Source organism: Anabrus simplex, chromosome 9 (assembly GCF_040414725.1).
Source record: "Anabrus simplex isolate iqAnaSimp1 chromosome 9, ASM4041472v1, whole genome shotgun sequence".
Taxonomy (NCBI): domain Eukaryota; kingdom Metazoa; phylum Arthropoda; class Insecta; order Orthoptera; family Tettigoniidae; genus Anabrus; species Anabrus simplex.
This window is the reverse complement of record NC_090273.1, coordinates 55,795,262-55,818,051: the sequence shown is the minus strand read 5'-3', so window position 1 is coordinate 55,818,051 and position 22,790 is coordinate 55,795,262. Positions and strand designations below refer to the sequence as shown.

At 39.8% G+C, this 22,790-nt stretch overlaps 1 protein-coding gene across 1 annotated transcript in view; it reads left to right on the top strand.

Moving 5' to 3' along the window:
• The first annotated feature begins 940 nt into the window (after positions 1–940).
• LOC136881034 (chymotrypsin-1) overlaps positions 941–22,790 on the top strand; it is a 33,492-nt gene continuing 11,642 nt past the window's right edge. Inside the window, exons 1-4 of the mRNA XM_067153633.2 lie at positions 941–1,034; positions 5,070–5,143; positions 10,419–10,531; positions 10,627–10,756. Of these exons, the coding sequence (XP_067009734.2) occupies positions 995–1,034; positions 5,070–5,143; positions 10,419–10,531; positions 10,627–10,756 (357 nt within the window). The 5' untranslated portion in view covers positions 941–994. The remainder of the gene's footprint in view (positions 1,035–5,069; positions 5,144–10,418; positions 10,532–10,626; positions 10,757–22,790) is intronic.

Below are 22,790 nucleotides of genomic sequence, written 5' to 3'. Positions count from 1 at the left end.
TTTTCATGTAATGATTTTCTTATATTTTATTATTATGTATTTTGGGTTTAAACTTAATTCATTTTGTGTGCTACGGTTCGCATTAAATATCTCCGAAATGTAATGTATGCGTTGTTAATAATAATCAGATTCCTTCTAGGTATCCCCCTCCTCACAGCCGAATCGAACAACATTCCAGACCATTCCGGTCCTATACCAATAAAAATTGAGGACTGCCTGTTCATAACGCGCTATTTTCACCCTAAGAAAGTAGTGAAAAATCACAAGGAAACGTATAATAAAAGGCACATGATAGGGTATGTTACTACTTGTAAGGAATTACAATTTCCTGGTCTGGATTAATCATGGTATTCAATAGTATTTGGCTAATGCAATGTGTGTGGACGAAATACTTTTTTAAGAAATGAAATGGAAATAGCACGTTTTGAATAGACACTCCTCATCTGTGCTTTTCATTAAAAATCCCTGTAATGAAAGACACTCAGACACCATTTCAATGGGACACAAAATAAGGACTGTCGGGACAGAAATGAACACTGTTGCAAGTTTAGTAACTTATGTACAGGAGCTTAAAACAATACCAGTGAAAGGGTTAACACGACGTGATTATCATTTATTTGTCTCCGAATAAATGTTGCGAGGAGAGACTAGAAGAATGACAAAAATTTCGTTCAGTGAATATTAGGGCCAAGAATGTTAATACACTCACTTGAAGATACGATAAAATTGCCTCAGTCCGAATAATAACAACTGAAATAGTTTCATGACTATCTTTACTGCACTCGGTTTTACGTCGAAATCGGGTACGCAAAGACATAAACCAAAAGTTTTAAAACTCGATAGATATCGGTAACGACTGAACCGTGCAGCACGCTTTCTCCGAAGTGTTGTTGAGCTCTCCACGTACACAGTAATAAAGGTAGTAACGCACTTTATTGGAGCAACCTTACAGTATATAAAGCGTAGGTTTCTGTCAAATATCACCAGATCCACCATGAAGTCCTTACTACTTCTGCTACTTCCAGCTGTACTGGGTAAGTAAGACAACGAGACAAGTAGATTCTAATTTCAAGAATTTTTTCAGTATTCACTCTCATTCGCGAATTCATCGCAGAGATCAGAGACGGATCAGTAACTCATGTTTATAGATCAGATACTAAAAGATTCATTCAGATCAAAAGCTGGTAGAGAAGTTACGAAGAAATGCCGAACATTGATTACTTCATCGAAATAGTAGTATAATCTTAAGTCATACTACTGAGAAGACATCAAGAGTAATCGATTTCATGCATTTTCATGTAAGAAACTACCTATACCCAATAATAATAATAATAATAATAATAATAATAATAATAATAATAATAATAATAATAATAATAATAATTGCCTCAATTCCATGCACCTGATTATATCTCATCTAAATGAAACAAATCTCAGAATATAAACCATATTTTCCCACGGGCTGTATTGTAAATACATACGTTTTCATTATAGAACAGAGATGTTCAGCTGGGAGCGTGTTGAGGCTAGCCCAGTGCGGCCGGGCTGGCGTGACGTAAATGCGGCAGCTTACGTAGCAAGCATACGTTACAGTCAAGTGGGAGACCGAAACACACTTTGCACGAAATCGAGGGAGCATTGACGTTCGATTGTAATTTCGACGCTCTCCTTCATTACTCACCAAGGTGCTGATTGGGATACATTCTTTAAAATAAAATTCTATAATAGCAATAAAAACTGAATTTTTCAAAATATTCCGGTTTGATTTGTACTGCGCTCGATATAAACAGTCTCTTTTATTTTCGTATATTTATTCATTCAAAGAAAACTGACACATTATAACATTTATGTTACCATCCATAAAAGTACAATGTTCAAGCGTACAAGCTACGATTTACAATTCCATGCATGGGAATGACAGTATTTTCATTTTAAAAATTCCTGTTGTTCATTGAGCAAAAATTAATATACAACCTGCGACAAAGTTCGGCGAAACTTTGCAGAAGGGTTTCTTTCGGATGGTGTTCAAAAGCCTCCTCACTTTTCGTTGGATGTCAGGAATGTCGTCAAATCGTCAAAGGGATTTTGAGTCATGGGAATAGAAGAAGTCTGGAGGATTGAGATCTGGCAAGTATAGGGGATGTTTCGTTTCATGGTCGTACCTGAGACACCAGGTTTCATTCTCAGTGACGATACAGTTCAAGAAATGTGGTGTCGCATCCACCGATCCGACAAAGTCCTTTGAAGACTCTAAACGTGCCTGCTTCTGATCGTCAGTCAAGTGATGTGGCACAAGACGAGAACACGTTTCCCTCTTCCCTAATTCCCGGGTAACGATTTGTCACACGTATTCATGGTTAATCTGCAATTCATCCGCTATCATGCGCACAGTTAATCGCCGATTGTTCGTGATTAATGTCCTCGCCTTCTCAATGTTTTCGTCACTGACGGTGGTCGCCGGTCTTCCGCTACGGGTTTGTCAGAAACACTTTTCCGGTCTCCTCAATAACGGGCGAACCGCTCGTACACACACTTCAAGGACAGTGCTTGATCTGCATAAAGACGTACCAGCATCGCATGCGTTTCTTTTGGTGTCATGCCAAGCTTAAAACAGAACTTTACATTTATCTTTTGGTCGTTCATGTTCCTGTTCGCTGTTCAGAACCAACGCAGTAAACACGCACTGTGTCAAACAGGTCTTACACGACACACACACACACGATGCTCAACTGAACAACGTTGGGAGCAGATGGTCAAAACCAGTAAGCATGACTGGATTGTTAGTGAGTTTATCAGATAATTTAAACCCAAACAACCACAAGCAACCGCCGTAACTCCGTATTGTATTCAAACTATTTCTAAAGCACCTGTTGAAATATAATAGTGAAAACTGTAATTCATTACGTACATTAAAAATATTTGAGGTTGGAGGGCTAACTCTTTATTGTATCAGGTAAAAAAATTTAAATTGCAATGAATATGATTGTTTTCTTATAACGTAAATTGGAAATGACGTGGATTTCTTCCCCCTTTCTTTCATTATTTTCTGACTCCATTCCAAAGTCGGGTTCGCAGCAATGATCGGAAGTGACTGGGAGAACTTCGATCATCCTTCACGGCCTGTGACGTAATCACAACGTCACTGTGGTTGAATACATTACGCTGCGCTCATCACCTACCAGTCCGCCCACTTACAGTGCTGGGAGCCCGCAGAACGAAATCCCCACTGTGAGCACCTCTATTATAGAATGCTATGCCTTTCAGAGTTTAGGGGAAGGCGAAAAATTTACTTCTCTAATATTTATGTTATTAGTGGTCCTATCGATAAATATTACATATACATATATAGAATTAAATTTCCTATCATTTATGTCTTATACATTTTTACCGTACCAGCTGTGATAACAGAGATATTCATGAAGTCCACATCAATGCCGAGTCACGAGCAAGTGGGTAAACAGAATTTAATGAAAATCGGTGTACAGGTTTGAGGAATAAGAAACTACAGTCTAGGCTATAAATCATTTTATTCACCGTGGATGAAATGGTAGTTTAGGGGAATGAGCCTAAAATTTAATTTTTAAATACCTATGTTATTGGTCCTATCGAAAAGTACTGCATAACAAACAGTTATGGAGAGTACAATTTCAGATCATTAATGTTCTATTCAGTTTTAACGTACCGACTATGGTAAGAGTTGCATTTCAGAGTCGGAAGAAAACTAAATGTGAAAGCATACAATGTAGAAAGCTCATAAAACGTATCAACAATAACATTACATTGACCATTGTTTGCTGTGATGTTATTTGTCTCTTATGCTGCCACTCATCTCCTATAGAGAGGATTACTGCTGCTCATCGAATACAACAGCCTGCCTGAATATTGGCGGGAAATTGCTGGGGAGTTAGATAAATTTCTTCTTTAGTATGCCTTTCCTGAATGAATGAATAAAAACCTACAACCTGTTTTCCAGTCAGTGGCCGGGTCAGGGATGGAAATAATGAAGCCCCCATCTTGCGTCTAGGATAAGAATTGTGCCGGCTACCGAAGGCTGTCGCACTCCTCTGGGGCTATGATTAATGACTAACAGATGAAAGGGTAATGGAGAGTGTTGCTGGAATGAAAGATAACGGGAATAACCGGAGTACACGCAGACAAACCTGATTGCTGGTACAAACTGGTAAGAACAATGACAGGAGGGTACTCGAAATGAGGACATAAAGGCTAAGTTAGGAATTAACTCGATGGATGAAGCTGTACGCATAAACCGGCTTCGGTGGTGGGGTCATGTGAGGCGAATGGAGGAAGATAGGTTTCCTAGGAGAATAATGGACTCTGTTATGGAGGGTAAGAGAAGCAGAGGGAGACCAAAACGACGATGGTTAGACTCAGTTTCTAACGATTTAAGGATAAGAGGAATAGAACTAAATGAGACGCAGCACTGGTTGAAAATAGAGGATTATGGCGACGTTTAGTAAATTCACAGAGGCTTGCAGACTGAACGCTGAAAGACATAACAGTTTTTAATGATAATGTAGGTATGTATGTATGTTGAAGAATCGATTCGTCACTGCTATTCCCACAATAGCGCGGAAGTCCAGTAAACGTTTCCCATTCATATTACCTCCCATACCCTCCTACATTTACCTATCGCCTTCTCATATCCTTCAGCTATATTTCCAACTTGCACATTAAAATCGCCAATTAGCACTACCTTGTCCTTTCAGTTGACCCTGAGTACGATATCCCACAGTGTTTCATAAATCATTGCCAATTTTATCCCCTTTTCCACCCTCATATGGTAAATAGACTCAGATTGTTCTCGTCCTAATTCCTCCAAAAACCAAATCTATCCACATCGTTCGCTCATTTACGTGTCGAAGAGAAATTATGTTGAGTGCAATAGTATTCCTGATGAACTGTCCCTACTCCACACTTTGCCCTTCCCTTCTTAACACCTGTCAAGTACACTTCATAATCTCTTCCTCGTTATCCCAACTTACCCAAATATTATTAAATATAAACACATTGTTACACGTTGTAACTATCCAATCTATTTCTATTCGCAGGTGCTGATGTTTGTAAGATCAATAATCGCATTCTTGGAGGGGTAAAAGCTGAAAAAAGTGAATTTCCAGGACTGGTAAGTTTTTAGATCCTTGGATTATTATCTCCAATCCGTAGTCTTTTCAATCGTGGACGCCAAACAGTTGCATAGAATTTTCTATTTCAAATGTGGAAGTTATCCGCAGATGGTCACTGATTACTTAAGATAATAACAGGAAATTTTACTTTTATGGAAGCCTATAGATTCTTTTAGTTCGCTGAAACACGGAATGTGTAATATAAAACATAATATTCTATATTCGTTTACACTTCTGTATTCCGGAAATAACTGTGATCATCTTTAGTTATTTGTTACTAACAGGACAGCTCAGGATGTAGCACTGTATTCTTCTTCTTCTTCTCCTTTAGTCTGATAGAAATATAAACCCAACATTCGTAGACCTTCAGAATTATACTGCTAAAGATAACGGTGGGTCAGAGCCAAATTCTACCTGTGTGGCACCCAGTGGAGATACACTGATAACTTCATTAATGTTGTTATCAATTTAGTCGCATAGATTTCTGTAACGGTCATACGCAGACATTGTCTGTGGTGTAAAGAGAGCAAAATAAAATCCGGTAACTTACTTCAAGTAGACATATGGGGAATAATCAGAATTGAAATAAGGCGAATCATCACAGAAAAATCACAAGAAATCCAGAAGAAAACCGAAAATAATAACGAGGGTGGCAGCTAAACCATTTCATTATTACAAGGATCCCAGAAAAGGAAAACATTGGTCTTCATAAACTAGACGATTCCTCATATATTCCAGAGACGAAATGGAAATATATCAAAATCTCCCATGGGAATTAAAATTAAAGTGAAGATTCGCTAGAGCACGAAGAGAATAAACTAGTACTAAACCAATAAATGATAACGAAATAAAAAAGAAAATAGGTAGGCCTATCATATAATTGATGCAAAGACAGGAAATGGATTTAGTGAATACAATAATGTATGATGAGAACTTTTCGATAAATTTCGATGTTTTTCCAAATTATTTAAGAAAAGACTAGGAAAACAACTGATACGAAGCCTGCCACCTGGTCTACGAGCCTTCACATCCCAGTATAACCACTACTGAAAACTCGCTGTTCCTTTATTTGTCAGGGTTGGCGACCATAATGTAAATATGAACGGGAATAATCCTTAAATAATCACCTAAACTCATGCTACAATGTCAGCCAAGATCAACTTGATTAAAAAAAAAAAAGGCCAAAGAGAAAGAGAAAGGAATGCTGAAAGCACCCAAGCGATCCCACGATGTTACATAAGAATAAAACCTAATGGGACATGAGGCCCAGACACAGGGGATAACCCCATACTACCTTGTGACTAGGAAGAAAGAATTTCAACCGCTGAAAATTTGAAAATCTTAGTCACAAGAAAATTATGAAAAAGGAAACGAAGGTCCACACCCGTGCTTGCTTTTAGGATATTACACCCAGTAGGGTGGTTAAGTTCCCTGCTTGAAGAAACTAGAAAACCTACATGATAGAGAAAACTGTGGATTCGACATTAATATCTGGGTGCTAGGGGTATCTTGTCCCTACAGTTGTTTTTTGGTTTCAGATAGTCGTATTTGTATCAAGTTTAGTTGAGAGCAATGCTGGAACATACGTACTTTCATCCCTAATCCGTAATCTCGATCATTTTGGACACATTCTTTTCCGCCCCTTCTCACCGCCGTGCCAATGGGGCTGATCGTGGACTTAAAATGTATCTGGAGTGTGGCTATTCACCTCAGCGACCCCCAAAACTTTGGATTCTGCATTAATATAGGTCGTTTCCTATTATTTTTATACTTTACCCCTATCAATCCCCGTCCGAGTAGAGTGGTAAGTCATATGTGTACCAGTTTTGGTTGGCAGCTATGCCCAAACGTACATGCATAATCTCGCTGCTGTAGAATCTTGAGCTGACGTTGTCATGGTTACGGCAGTTCATTTTTTTATCCGATTCCCGGATCAGGGGGAGTGTGGTGCCAATATCTCCATAACGGTTGGTTTTAGTTTCTTAAAACATGGTTTTTGGGCGCTTAGGGCTTACCGAGTTTTGTTCTTTGTGTCAAGGGGCTTAAAATGAGCTTTTTTCATCCTTGTACGACAAAATCGACATTTTGCCAATATTAGCCTAGTATTTTTATATCTCCCCCCGTCGCCCCCAACTCGAATTGTTTTGAAAATAAAATACAGCCCAGGCCCCTCAGGAATAATGTATATTTACATTACAAAAATAATTTTTAGAATCGGTCCAGTAGTTTCTGAGATTACACTTCAGATATATACAAACTCACAAAATTGTCACTATCTATTATATTAGTATAGATTATTATTACTTCGTAGAACGGAGTATACAAAAATATTCATTTATAGGACGAAGAGTGCATACATCATTAAGGGTAAGGTTTGATGAAATTCCAAGTTATTTGAAAACTTTTAAGGAAATGTTAGGTAATCAGTTGATAGGGAATCTGCCACCTAGTCGGAAGCCCTAAATGCTGTTCGGAGGAGTCCAGAAAGGTATAGGCATCCTTTGACAGTTAATATCTTTCGAACAAAATGACATATAGTTGCAATTCTTGCACAGTAGCGTAGTCCATGGTTTTCGCAACAGATGATGGAGGTCACGTGAATGGCACGGCAATCTTGGCGCACGTTTTTCAGCAATGACAATGAAGTAAGATTGTCGTTTGAGCAACGCAAGGCCGTATTGAAGTGGTACTGTAAGTGCGAAAACGTGATGGGGGTACAACGGCACTGGCGTAATGTGTACGGACTTCACAAGGGGGCATTCCCTACTCGTCGACCTCCGATTTCGCTAAAATTTATAAAAAATATAGAGCTTGGCGAGAAATGAAAGTACCCGAAGTGGTAACTCCAGATGGCCAAGCGTTTAGAAAATAAAATTTAAAAAGTTGACGCGGCTCTTGCACTATATAAGCCACTTACGTTAGTGCGGACGCCGAGGAGTAGGTGGCGTAGTGGTAAGAGCTCGGACTAGTAATTCGATGGTCTCGACAGTCTCCACACGGGGAGTCGAACCCACGACCATCGAATTACTAGTCCGAGCTAGCTCTTACCACTACGCCAACTACTCCTCGGCGTCCGCACTAACGTAAGAGGCTTATACGGTGCAAGAGCGGCGTCAACATTTTTATTTTTGTTTGTATTTTCTATACGCTTGGCCATCTGGAGTTCCCACTTCGGGTACTTTCATTTCTAGCCAAGCCCTGCATGTTTTATAAATTTGAGCAAAATCGGCTGTGACGAGTAGGAAATGCCCCCTTGTCAGCCACCAACACGTACAATCTATCGTATTCGGGATAAATTTGAAGCCGACGGCACTGTTCAACATGTTCGTAAGGAAAGGTCTGGCTGACCAAAAACATCAACAAGTCCAGCTTCCAGCGCTGCTGTCTTACAAAATTTTACTAGGTCACCTCAAAAATCTTTGAACCAGGATGCACGAGAAAGCGGGGTAAGCCGATCAACCGTACGACGAATTATAAAGGCTGCAAAGTGGAAAGTGTACATACCAAGATCGCCGCATGCTATGAACGATGATCCGGATCGAAGGATAGAATACTGCGAGTGGTTTGAAGGCACGGTTCGCGAGAATGAACGGTTTGCAGGGATGGTTATCAGGTCTGGCGAGGCGTAAACCAAACTGAATGGTACTGTAAACCGCCACAATTGCGTGTACTGGGCCCTGAATGTCTTCACATTTACGTGGACAAACCTGTCAACCTAACCGGTGTTAATGTATGGTGTGATCTATCACCACGCTGTTTGATTGGTCCATTCTTCTTTGAAGGTACCACAACTGGTAATGAAATGGCGTATGGCTTTTAATGCCGGGAGATCCCAGGACGGGTTCGGCTCGCCAGGTGCAGGTCTTTTGATTTGACACCCGTGCGCGACCTGCTCGTCGTGATGAGGTTGAAATGATGATGAAGACAACACATACACCCAGCCCCCGTGCCAGGGAAATCAACCAATGGTGGTTAAAATTCCCAACCCTGCCGGGAATCGAACTCGGAACCCCTGTGACCATAGGCCAGCACACTAACCATTTAGCCATGGAGCCGAACACCATAACTGGTGAGGTGTACCTTTATATGCTGTATCGATATTACCTGCCATCCGAGAGGTGTTTGGAAATGAAATATGGCGCTCCGCCTCATTACAACAGAGATGTCAGAGCCTACTTGGATGAAAATCTACCTGTACGAGGGTTAGGTCGAAGAGGAGCTGTTCAGTACCCACCACGGTCTCCAGACGTTACGCCTCTTGACTTCTACCTATGGGGACCTTGAAAAATGAAGTTTATCAACAGAAGTCAGCCACACTGAACGAGCTACGAGATGCAAGCGTCCTGTGCGGCTATCACATCGGCAACACTGACAGCCGTAGTTCGGTTAGAAGCTCAGCGGCATCGAAGTTGTTTGGTTGCTAACAGGGGGCACTTGGAACACATAAAATACCCCCCCCCCCGGCCACCTGCCCCCCGTGCAAGAGTTGTAACGGTATGATATTTTGTTCCATTAATATTCACGATCAGAGGGTGAGTACATTTTTCTGGCCCCCTCTGTATTGATGATTCGAAAACTATATGGAAACCCCAATTAGCAGAATGTCGCAAACCTAATGTGAGTTTGGAGATATAATATGTTTTATACACCTTCAAGGCCTAAGATTTTGTACACTTGGGTGAAGAGCTCGGAGTATATAGCTACACGTTCTTCAATGAGGTTACGTAGTACGACCCGAACGTTGAATTTTGGGGTGCTTTGGCCATGGCGCTAGCAACATGAAAACAAATTGTAACCGGATTCCAGTGGTTACACGATACACCGTTAAAAAAAGAGGAAAATAAATCAAATTACACGGCACTTTAAAACCTTAACACACAATAAACATCAGATGAACTGCGCCAATACACACACATAAATATTAGGTTGGGCAACGTGACGACTATAATAAAGGAACGTGGAGCGGGTCTGGGAAACCTACCAGGGTCATAGAGATACGAAAGTTTCGGGTTTCCAGAAAAATCAACGGTGATCCCTTGATTCAAGGTATAACAAATAATATAACAATACTTCCATTCTTGACGAGACGAATGCAATTTCGCGAAGTTCAAAACATTACGAAATGTGTTTCCGACTTTGTGTATGGAATTTCTGATGAAAGGAGTTCGTTTGGATTCCAGTAACGTCTATCTTGTTTCATGACTTCGCCTACGGCGGCATGTGTTCGTCTCCTCTACCGTACTGATGGTAATACGCATTGTTTCTTCATTTCAGGTATACCTCGACACACATTATTCGAATGGAACTCTTAAGATGAGGGAGGATTGTGCAGGATCCATGATCAGCGAACACTGGGTGCTAACAGCAGCACACTGCCTCGTTTCTAAGTATGTTTATTCATTCATTTAATGAGTACAACTTGAAGTAACTGGTGTCTATCGTATGGTAAAATTAATTCTGATTACATTTCTCACTATTTTAGATATCCTTCTCTGCAGTTCCTTTTTGTGAGGGTTTTTCCTACAAAGGAATCTTCTCAGAGCATTCAGTCTACAGATGTTATTATACACGAGGAATACCAGCCCTATCATAATGACATCGCACTAATTAGGGTGAGTACAAAATATTAGCAATCTAAATACTTGTAACTCCAGTATCTTGTGAATAATCATCCTGGGAGGTAAGGGGAGATGCTTATCTAAAATTCGACTTTTCTAAAGCAAATGCTGAGAGGATTGGCGTGTTGTGATTTTTGTTCCTTTTCTAGTTTGTTTGTTCATCAGTCTATAGAATGTTTTGATACCCCTGTTTGTCTCTTACGTAAATGATGCTCTATCATCCACTTCCTTGTGCAGAAGTATGTATCACAGTTTCTAGTCTTTGTCATTTCATCGAACTGCGTTTCTTCTACGGAACTACTTCACTCCCCGTTGCATATTTCCGCCCTGTACCTTTTGAGCTTATTGTTATCATTCTTCCTGCTTTATTCCCATCATCCTCATAATCCCAAAGATTCTCGGCTAATGCATGCACATTTCTGCAATCGGAATCTGAATGTATAGCGTGACCATACCCAAGTGAATTTGCCGGTCATCATTCGAACAGAATTAAAGAATTTATATGTTCATTAAGCATTTTACATATAAAATGCATTGCCAAGAAACATATCATAGCTTCTGCATTATTATTATTATTATTATTATTATTATTATTATTATTATTATTATTATTATTATTATTATTATAGCGTCTTTATTGTGGCGAAGTTAGGGCTCGCGGCCCTTTCTTACACTTAACTACTTCATGTATATACAATGTAATTTTTACATAAAATTTAAACATATGAAATGTTTACAACCTAAAGTATAACTAAAGCAACTAAAGTATCACTAACTAAACTAAGGTGAGTAAAGTATAACTAAATTATATACTATCATCGTCATTATCATTGCTTACTAAAGCCCCTTATTTATTTATTTAGCTTATGGCTAGTACATAACTCTACATAAAAATATTCTAAAATATAACAAACAATATGACACCTTAAACAATCAACCAATCTCTAAAACAGTTCATAAACTTTAATCCAAGCTGTCCAACCATTGTACAACCCCGTCAGAAGCACACACAAACTCCTTTAGCTGACCGGAGTATGACCTCCTAGGATATTCAGTGACAATATGATGGATGGTCTGTTTCTTCTCACCGCAGTCGCACTCAGGGGAGGAGGGCATACCCCACATATGCAACAATGACCCACATCGTCCATGATTGGTACGGACTCTGTTGAGAAGAACCCAAGTTCTTCTGGGGAGATTAAAACCAGGTGGTGGGTGTTGGAGACTACAGAGGGTCTGCCATTCATCTGGAACTGAGTTGGTCCACTCCAATTGCCATTCATCGGAACCGTTAAAGTTCCTATTGATGAGTTCCCTTGCAGTCTGAATGGGTGGAGATCTTGACTTGAGACGTCCATACCTAACAACCATGTCTTCATGAATGCGAAGACTTGTGTTCATTGTTATCTTCCTGAACTCGCGAATTAGGTTATTTTGATTGCGAATCCTTGGAGGTGTTATATGACTCAAGACTGGCAACCAGAAAAGAGGAGTAGATATGACTGCGCCGCTGACAATGCGCATCGTCTGATTCAGAACAACATCAATATTCTTAACATAAGGGCTATTCAACCAAACAGAAGAGCAATACTCGGCTGTAGAGTATACCAGACCCAGTGCTGACGACCTAAGAGTGGATGCTGATGCTCCCCATGTAGAACCTGCAAGTTTCTGAATGATATTGTTCCTGGTCTTCAGTTTAGTAGCGGTATTCATTAAATGTTTCCTGAAGGATAGCGTCCGATCAAGAATTACTCCAAGGTACTTGGGGTTAGAATTGTGTGGTAGGGGAGAGTTGTCGAGGGAAACATTCAAAGTAACGTTCGCCTGCCTGTTATTAAGGTGAAATAGACAGGTTTCCGTTTTGCTGGTGCTAGGTATCAAACACCACTTATCAAAATACTCGCTCAAAATGACAAGGTCTCTGTTCAGAATTGCTTCTATTTCATTCACAGTGGATTGCTGAGTAACTATTGCTAGGTCATCCGCGTAAGCGAATTGGCGTGATGCAGTACTAGGTATATCGGCAATGTACATATTAAACAGCAATGGAGAGAGCACAGATCCTTGAGGGAGACCATTGTTGAGCTTTTTAACTTTACTATGTTTGTTATCCATAACTACCTGGATCAATCTATCTGATAGCATGTTGTTTATGAGTTGTGACATTACTCTGCATCCAACAAGTTTAAAAAACTTATACACAACTCCCTCTCTCCAAACCGTATCATAAGCGGCTGTAAGATCTATGAACACTGCACCACTCTTCAGTCGTTTTTCAAAACCTGCTTCAATGTGGGTTGTTAACGCAAGCCTCTGATTTGACACTGCAACCAACTTTCTATACACATTGATAGCATCTCCTCATACGAGCTGAATTCGTGATTATATTAAGGTTATTGTTGTATGAAAGTCTTGCTCTCCCTTTTCCAATTTTACCAAAAACCTCCCCTTCCATGATGTTCCATATAATGATGACGATGATGATGATGCTTGTCGTTTAAAAGAGCCTAACATCGAAGGTCATCGGCCCCTAATGTTCCATATGAAACTGTTGAGTCTCATTAAGTGGTCAAACGATTTCACATAGGCCAGAGGCAGGGATTTATACAGGTGGAGGCACAAGCTTCCCCTAGTGCGCCGTCACTGCATTGTGCTACATAGGAGGCTTGCGGTGGTGTCTCAACAGCGCGCTACTGCCAACTTCTTGGGTAGGTACAGCATTCCAACCCACTGCTACACTGGGGCAAAACGCTGGTAATTTCACGAATGAAAAATCTTAACGACTAAAAGCGCTTAAATTTTTAAGTTATTTTCTCTATTTCTCTGATTAGAATTTATTTTTATTCACCTCCCCTGGCACTGAAGTGTTAGTTTTCTTTCAGTCCAGCTTGTTCGGTTAAATCACATCTCAGCTGCTTCTAGCTTGTCTTTTCCTCATTTATCCCAGGGTCTATGTTTCGCCCCCTTAGGTTACTACACTCACACTATCAATACAAAACTTACTAATTTCGAAGTATTCCTGTTCAGAATAGAAAGAATACTTAATTAACCTCCTTTGAAGTTTACGCCTGAACATGTTGTGAATTATCTTCCTCGATTAATCTAGATCGCCAGAGTAATTGTTCGGCTGTTCTCTCGAAGTCTAGCAATAAATACAACGGCGCAGGAAGTACTTGGAGAGAGAAGGAAACAGAGTAGAAATAAATGGTATGACGAAGAAGTGGATAAGGTTCTGGAAGAGAGAAATCTTGCCCGACAAAGAATGCTACAGAGACCCACTCGACATAATATGGCAGTTTTTAAAGAGAAACGGAGAATAGCAAAGACATTGATAAGGAACAAGAAAAGAATAGAAGAAAAGGAGAGAGTGGATGAAATCCAGAAGAATTTTGAAAACAAACAAGGCAGAAAATTCTTCCATGGGGCTGGACAAGTAAAGAAGGGATATCAACCCAGAGTGAATATACTTAAGGATGAGACTGATAGACTAATTGTTGGGAAAGAACGAATTTTGGAAAAATGGGCAAAACATTTTGAAACATTACTTTCTGTCAGCCAATAAATGAAGAAAAAGAAGGATCAGACCGTATGGAAACTTCAGAGAGAGATGAGGAGGGTGAATATGGAGATGAGTGTGAGGAGGAAGAGATGGATGAGGAGAATGGAGATGAGGATGAAGACGATATGGGACCACCATCGATTGAAGAAATAAGAGATATTATAAAACAATTGAAGAGCAGTAAAGCCCCAGGGAATGACCTCATAACAGCAGAAATGGTAAAACATGGAGGAGAAGTGTTGGTGAAGAAAATACACGAGATAATTAAAAAGGTATGGGAAACAGGTACAATGCCGGAGGACTGGACACTAGCAAATATAGTATGTCCTATACATAAGAAGGGGTCACGCATGCAATGCAAAAATTATCGAGGTATATCCTTACTGAGTATAGTATACAAAATCCTCTCTACAGCCATAACAAAGAGAGTTAGTAGTAGAACAGACAGAGTTATAGGGGAGTACCAAGCTGGTTTCAGACCTGGAAGATCGACGATGGACCATATTTTCACCATGAGAATGACTCTGGAAAAGACATATGAATACAGCGTTCGACTAGGGTATCTTTCTATAGATTTTAAACAAGCCTATGACAAAGTTAAGAGATCGACATTGTGGGAAACAATGAAGTTTAAATTCCCACAGAAGTTAATAAAATTGACTAAGATGACCCTGGAGAGCAGCAGAAGTCAGGTAAAAATGCAGGGAAGTCTGTCAAGATCTTTCAGAACCGAAGAAGGCCTAAGGCAGGGAGACCCCTTATCACCAGTGTTATTTAATCTAGTGTTGGAGAAAGCTGTAAGATCAGTAACTACTAATCCGGGTGGTAATATTTACACTAGACTGATTCAAATTTTGGCTTATGCAGATGATGTGGTGATATCTGCTAGAAGTAACGAGGCACTTACAACTGCCTTGAGGGAGCTGAAAGATGCGGCTGGGCCCTTGGTCTTGGAGATAAGTGAGGCTAAATCTAAATATATGGTAACGGAGAGAAATGGAAGGAACACTGAAAAACTCCAAGTGGATGGTTACACCTTTGAAGCAGTAGATCGCTTCACATATCTTGGCTCAGTAATAACATCAGAAAATAAAGTTGAGACAGATATTGTAAATCGAATTAAGGCTGCCAACAAATCCTACAGGGCACTGAATCCCCTTATGAGAAGTAAAAATTTAAGCAGGAAATTAAAACTGACTCTCTACAAAACAATAATTAAACCGGTGCTTATATATGGGAGTGAGGCATGGGTATAAGTCTCACATAGTTATGATTGCTACCGATGGCTCATTGACGTAGACAGTTAAAGCATTATGCACATTGCAATCAAAATCGTGCTGGGTACGGGCGGCGAGGTCGTGAGGGAGCTCAAAAAATGGAGAGCGAAAATTTCCTGAGGGTATGCAACTCAATGGAAGGGCAGAAATCTCGTGAAATGGGGGATGGTTATTAGCTCACACACCAAGGAATGGCCAGCTGAAAAACATGCCCCCCCCCCCTCGTAGTCTGTGCTAACGTGCTAAATAATGTCGCTGAATTTATCATTAACACAACATCCCGCCCTTTTCACATCTTTTCAGGCTACGCACGACAAATTGCATGTGATGAATGGAAAGAGTTGTTTTGGCGGGAGCTGCAAGAAAGTATCTAAGTATGCTACTACTACTACTACTACTACTACTACTACTACTGAGTGAGCCTCTGCCCTAAAGTGTGCACACTGCTCATTCAAAACAGCGCGTCAGTGTAGGGATGGAAAAGCTGGAATACTATGATGAACCAGTGTGTTACGTACCAGCAGTATCAGAAAATGTATGAATCAGAGGAATAGCATGCTAAAGAAGAAAGTTATCTAACTCCTCAGCTATTTCCCGCCAATATTCAGTTAGGCTATTATACTCGGTACGCAGCAGTAATCCCATCCATCGGAGTTGAATGTCAGCATAAGAGGCAAAGAACATAACAACCAACGGCCAGTGTAATATTATTGTTGATCAATGTTACGCGCTTTCGATATTGTAGGCCTTCACATTATTAATTGTCTTTCGGTTTTGAAATACCACTCTTATCATAGTCGGTACGGTGAAACTGAATAAAACATAAATGATCGGAAATTGTATTCCCTATAACTTTTGTTATGTAGTACTTTTCCATAGGACGAAGAACATGGGTATTTAAAAATTAAATTTTAGGTGCCTTCCCCTAAACTACCATTTCACCCAGGGTGAATAACATTGTTTATAGCTTAAACTGTAGTTTCTTATTCCCCGACTCTATATACCGACTTTTATTAAATTCTGTTTATCCATTTTGTCGGGGCTCGGCGTTGATATGGACTTAGGAACAAAAATTCAAAATCATGACTATCTGTGTTATCATAGCCAGTGCGGTAAAAATACATAAGACATAAATGATCAGAAATTTAATTCTATATCACTTTAGTTATGTAGTATTTATCGATTTGACCACTAATAATATAAATATTTGAGAACTGAATTTTAGGCCTTCCCCTAAACTATTCACTGAGCGTGAATAAAATGATTTACAGCCTAGATTGTAGCGGTTCACCCCCCGAATTTACATACCGATTTTTACCAAATTACCTTCAGCCGTTTCCTCGTGATGCGTGTACAGACAGACAGACAGACAGACAGACAGACAGACAGACAGACAGACAGACAGACAGACAGACAGACAGACAGACAGACAGACAGACAGACAGACAGACAGACAGACAGACAGACAGAAATTACGGAAAAGTAAAAACTGCATTTTCTTGTTACTGTGGACATGATCGATACAGAAATACCATTCTTTTCAAACTCTGAGCAATGTACAGATAAAACTCTTATTTTATATATATACTAGCTGATGTACCCGTGCTTCGCTACGGAATTCTCAAAAAGACTGACTTTGTGGTTTTCCTAACTGAATTGAACATAGGTCATTACAAAAACGTCAGTAGGAATGTAGCGATTGAAAGCAATGTTATCATATAAAATACTCGATCAAATGAAAAGCCTAACACTTTCTCACTTTCAACGACCAGTACTACGGTGCCGATCTAAGAGTCCAAAGTTCCAGAGCTGGAATAACCAGGTCGCAGACTGCCGTGAACACTCCTCTATCATTATTCCGTTAAATATGCACACTACTCATTCCAATCAGTGCCTCAGAGTAGGGATGGAATAGCTCGAATACTATGATGAACCAGTGTGTTATGTACCAGATATATCAGAAAATGTATGAACCAGAGGAATGGCATGCTAAAGAAGAAAGTTATCTTACTCCCCAGCTACTTCCCGCCATTATACAGGCAGGCTGTTACAGTCAGTATGACCAGGCGAGTTGCCCGTGTGGTTAGGGGCGCGCAGCTGTGAGCTTTCATCCGGGAGATAGTGAATTCGAACCCCACTGCCGACAACCCTGTAGATGGTATTCCGTGGTTTCCCATTTTCACACCAGTCACACCAGGCTGTACCTAGCCAAGGCCGCTTCCTTCACACCACTATTCATTTCCTATCCCATCGTCGCCATAAGACCTACCTGTGTCGGTGCGACGTCAAGCCAATTTAAAAAAACTCGGTACGCTGCAGTAATCCTATCTATCGGGGATGAGAGGAAACAGAAGACAAAAAGCACATCACAACAAACAATGGTCAATGTAATGTTATTGTTGCTAAAGTTTATGAGCTTTCTATATTGCAGGCCTTCACATTAGTTTTCTTTCGACTGTGTGATATTAGGGTGTCTTACAAAATTATTGATATCATAGACTGTAGTTCCTTATTCTCAGACTTTACATACCGATTTTCACTAAATTCTGTGTACCCATTTTCTCGTGACTCGGCGCTGATATGGACCTAGTAACAAAAATCCAAATTCATGAATATCTCTGATTATATGAGGTACGCTAACAATGTATAAGACAAGTGATCGGAAATTTAATAACTTCTTACATAAGTACTACTAACTTACGACATAACTAAAGTTATGTTAGTTATGTAGTATTTATATATACGACCACTAATAACATAGGTAGGTAAGGGTTATTCTGCCCGAAGGCAGGTCCGAACCTTCGCAGAGGTGTTCCTGAGCCGGAGTTTGCGTGCGGTAGGGTGACCAGTTCCTTTCGGCTCCTCCATTCCCTTACCCCCCACCAACAGCGCGTGGCAACCCATCCAACTCCTGACCACGCCCAATGTTGCTTAAATTCGGAGATCTCACGGGATCCGGTGTTTCAACACGGCTACGGCCGTTGGCACTAATAACATAAATAACTTATTTATTGAGAATTACATTTCAGGCCTTCCCCTAAACTACCATTTCACTCAACGTGAATAAAATAATTTGTAGCCTAGATTGCAGTGGTTCATCACCCGACATTTCATACCGATTTTCATTAAATTCTCTTCAGCCCTTTTCTATTGATGCGTGTACAGACAGACAGACAGACAGACAGACAGACAGACAGACAGACAGACAGACAGACAGACAGACAGACAGACAGACAGACAGACAGACAGACAGACAGACAGACAGACAGACAGACAGACAGACATTACGGAAAAGTAAAAATTGCATTTCCTTGTTACTGTGGACATGGCAGATACAGAAATATCATTCATTTCAAATTCTGAGCAATGCACAGGCAAGACACTTATTTTATATATAGATTACATTTCAAGCCTTCCTCTGAACTACCATTTCACTCAGTGCGAATAACATTATTGATATCCTAGATTATAGCGACCTATTCCCCGACTTTGCATACCAATTTTCGTGAAGATACGACCACTAATAAAATAAATATTTGAAAATTAAATTTTAGGCCTTCCCCTAAACTACCATCTTTCTCAGCGTGTATAGCCTATATTGTAGCGACTTATTTCCCATCTTTGTCTAACGATTATCATTAAGACACGACCACTAATAACATAAATATTTGAGAATTAAATTTCAGGCCTTCCCCTAAGCTACCATTTCACTCAGCGTGATTAAAATAATTTATAGCCTAGATTGTAGCGGTTCATCAGCCGACTTTATATTCCGATTTTCATTAAGTTCTCTTGAGCCGTTTTCTCGTGATGCGTGTACATACAGACAGACAGACAGACAGACAGACAGACAGACAGACAGACAGACAGACAGACAGACAGACAGACAGACAGACAGACAGACAGACAGACAGACATTACGGAAAAGTAAAAAATGCATTTTCTTGTTACTGTGGACATGACCGATACAGAAATACCATTCTTTTCAAATTCTGAGCAATGTACAGACAAAACTCTTATTTTATATAGATAGATAGATAGATAGATATAGATATATAGATACGAAAACATAAAGGTCCAGTAACATTAGCTTGAGGAATTCTCCTCGTAATGATTACAGAATCAGATAATGCTTCACCTACTTTATTTCTCTGGGTTTTATTTTCTAGAAATATAGCCACCCATTCTGTTATTTTCTTGTCTAGTCCACTTACACACATTTTTGCCAGTATTCTCCCATGATCTATCTTATTAAATGCCTTAGATAGCTCAATCGTGACACTTTCCCTTTGACCTCCTGAATCTAAGGTATCTGCTGTATCTTGCTGGAATCCTACAAGTTGAGCTTCAGTGAAATAACTTTCCCTACACCCATGCTGCTTCTGTCGAATCAGTTATTAATTTCTCAAACATGTCTAATATAATCAGAAAGAATGCTTTCCCAAAGCTGACATGTCAAACTTACAGGTCTGTAGTTCTCAGCTTTATGTTTATCGCCCTTTCCTTTATATACAGGAGCTACTATAGCGACATTCTTTTTTTTTTTTTGCTAGTGGCTTTACGTCGCATCGACACAGATAGGTCTTCTGGTGACGATGGGATAGGAAAGGCCTAGGAGTTGGAAGGAAGCGACCGTGGCCTTAATTAAGGTACATTTCCACCATTTGCCTGGCATGAAAATGGGAAACCACTGAAAACGATCTTCAGGGCTGCCGACAGTGGGATTTGAACGCACTATCTTCCGGATCCAAGCTCACAGCCGCGCGCCCATAACCGCACGGGCAACTCGCCCAGTAGCAACTTTCTATTCATTTGGTACAGCTTGTTCGTGCAAAAAGTAATCAATAAGTACTTCAGGTATGGCACTATATCCCTACCCATTGTGTTAAGATTATTCCTAGAAATCTTACAAATTCCAGCTGCTCTTCTAGTTTTCAACTTTTGTATCTTATCGCAAATGTCTTTGTTATCGTACGTAAATTTCAATACTTCGTTAGTATTAATCACCTCCTCTATCCAGACATTATCCTTGTAAGCAACAATCTTTACATACAGCTGACGGAATACTTATGCTTTCTCTAGATCCTCACATACACATTCCCCTTGTTCATTAATGATTCCTGGAATGTAGTTTTTGGAACCTGCTTCTGCCTTAAAACGGCCTTCTTGTTTTCAATTAAATTTGTATGACTGCTAATTATGCTTGCTTGACTTCTTCGCTAGATTCAATTTTCTAGTGAGTTTCTTCACATGGTTATTAGGATAGTAAGGACATAAAGAAGAGGGCGTACATGTCTCTGGTAAGACCACAGTCAGAGTATGGTTCCAGACTATGGGACCCATGTAAGTACTAACTGATTCGAGAACAGAGCAGCTAAAATAAAGAAGCACGATTTGTTCTGGTTGATTTCCGACAAAGGAGTAGTGTTATGAACATGTTGCTAACTTTGGCCTGGGAATACTTGGGAGTAAGGAAACAAGCTGTTCCACTAAGTGGTAAGTTTCAAACTGTAAGTGGAGAAAATGGCGTGGAATGTCATTAGTAGATGAATAAGCTTGAATTCAGTTGTAAATGTAGGAAAGCTCATAGTATGAAGATAAAGCTGAATTTCAAGAGGACAAACTGGCGTAGACTGGGTGAAACTCAGGGGTCATGTGCATCTCCGGGAGTGACACACTCGTCTCTTGGGTTGTTCGACTTACTGACGGGGAATCGAACCCAAGCCACTCCGGATGAACCGCGCTGTCCTTTACTGCCTCAGCCAGGCAGCTCCTAATGAAATAATAACATCCGAACTTAATTTATCGGCAGATTATACTTTGCGTTCCTCTAAAAACAGCGAAAAAGGAAGAAAAAAAGTGAAAAAAGTACAATTCAATTACATATATGTCTCAGTCCTTTATGACAAGTAAAATATTTAAACTATGATATTTCCATGAAAACTGTCTTAAGTACGTGTTACTCAAATATCTATCATCCGCTCCCTGGCTCGTGACAGTCCGAGCCTCACTTACTAACTCCGGTGTCCAGGTTGGTTGTTCTCTTTCTCGTGTATAGCTCGTTCCATGTTAAGAAAACATTATTGCTCTTGTGACAACAATGTTGCCATATCGAACGGCTCTGCTCAACAGCATTATGGGTAAACCGTTGCTTATATATTGGTGAAACTCAGTACTTAATTTCAAAATAAAAGGATGAAGCTGTAAATTACTTTTTGAAATCTAGGGTGCAGGGCTATAGAGCGGGAGATAGCTTATTTAGGTTTTTTTACAGCAACATGGACAAACTATTGCACATACAAAACCTCAGTATTAAAAATCAAGGCAGTCTGGGAGAAAATAGACAATAGATATATTTATATGCTCGGGGTGGGCAGTGCAGTTAATTGCTTTTAATAAATTTGCCCAGGCAACACCGGGTACCACTGTGCCGTCGAATCGACCCACGAAAAGAATGTGAACAATTAAATGCGCTTTCGAAAAAGTGGTAAAAATGTGGCAAAAATAAAATGCGCTTAAAGAACAAAAGCTAAATAACAGAACCAAGCACAGATAAACATCATAGCGAATTTCTATATCAGTACAAGTCATGCCGTGATGTATCGCTGTACAGCACAGCATCAAAATCTTCAGTCCCAACTGCTGAACAGTACAAGAATATTAGAACACACACATAAATAAATAGATGAAGTCTCTTCAACAGTGATAAGCTTACGGCTATTCACAGCGTAACGGATTACGCGTTACATGTACCAGAGCAACTCAGAAGGAAAATGAAGGAAGGCAACAACGTGATGGCTGTTCCTGCCATTGTGCTTCCTCCCTGCGGATGTACTTATTAAACAGTACTTATTTTAATAACTTGCGGCCAAAAACATACCTGATCCATTTTCTTCCTTTCATAATACAATATAAAATACACTATAATATTCCTTAATTACGAGGTATTATGAGCGTCTAAGAGGGGGTGATTTCACTCCTTGTAAGACCATAACAGCAATATTGTTTTCTTAACATAGAATGAGTTTAGAGTTGTTCATCTTCAAAAGATGGCATTATGTACAGTATATGTATGTTATGTTTGTTTCTTTGTTTTTATGTATGTATGTATGTATGTATGTATGTATGTATGTATGTATGTATGTATGTATGTATGTAAACTTCACCTTTGTTAAATGAATATAGAGTA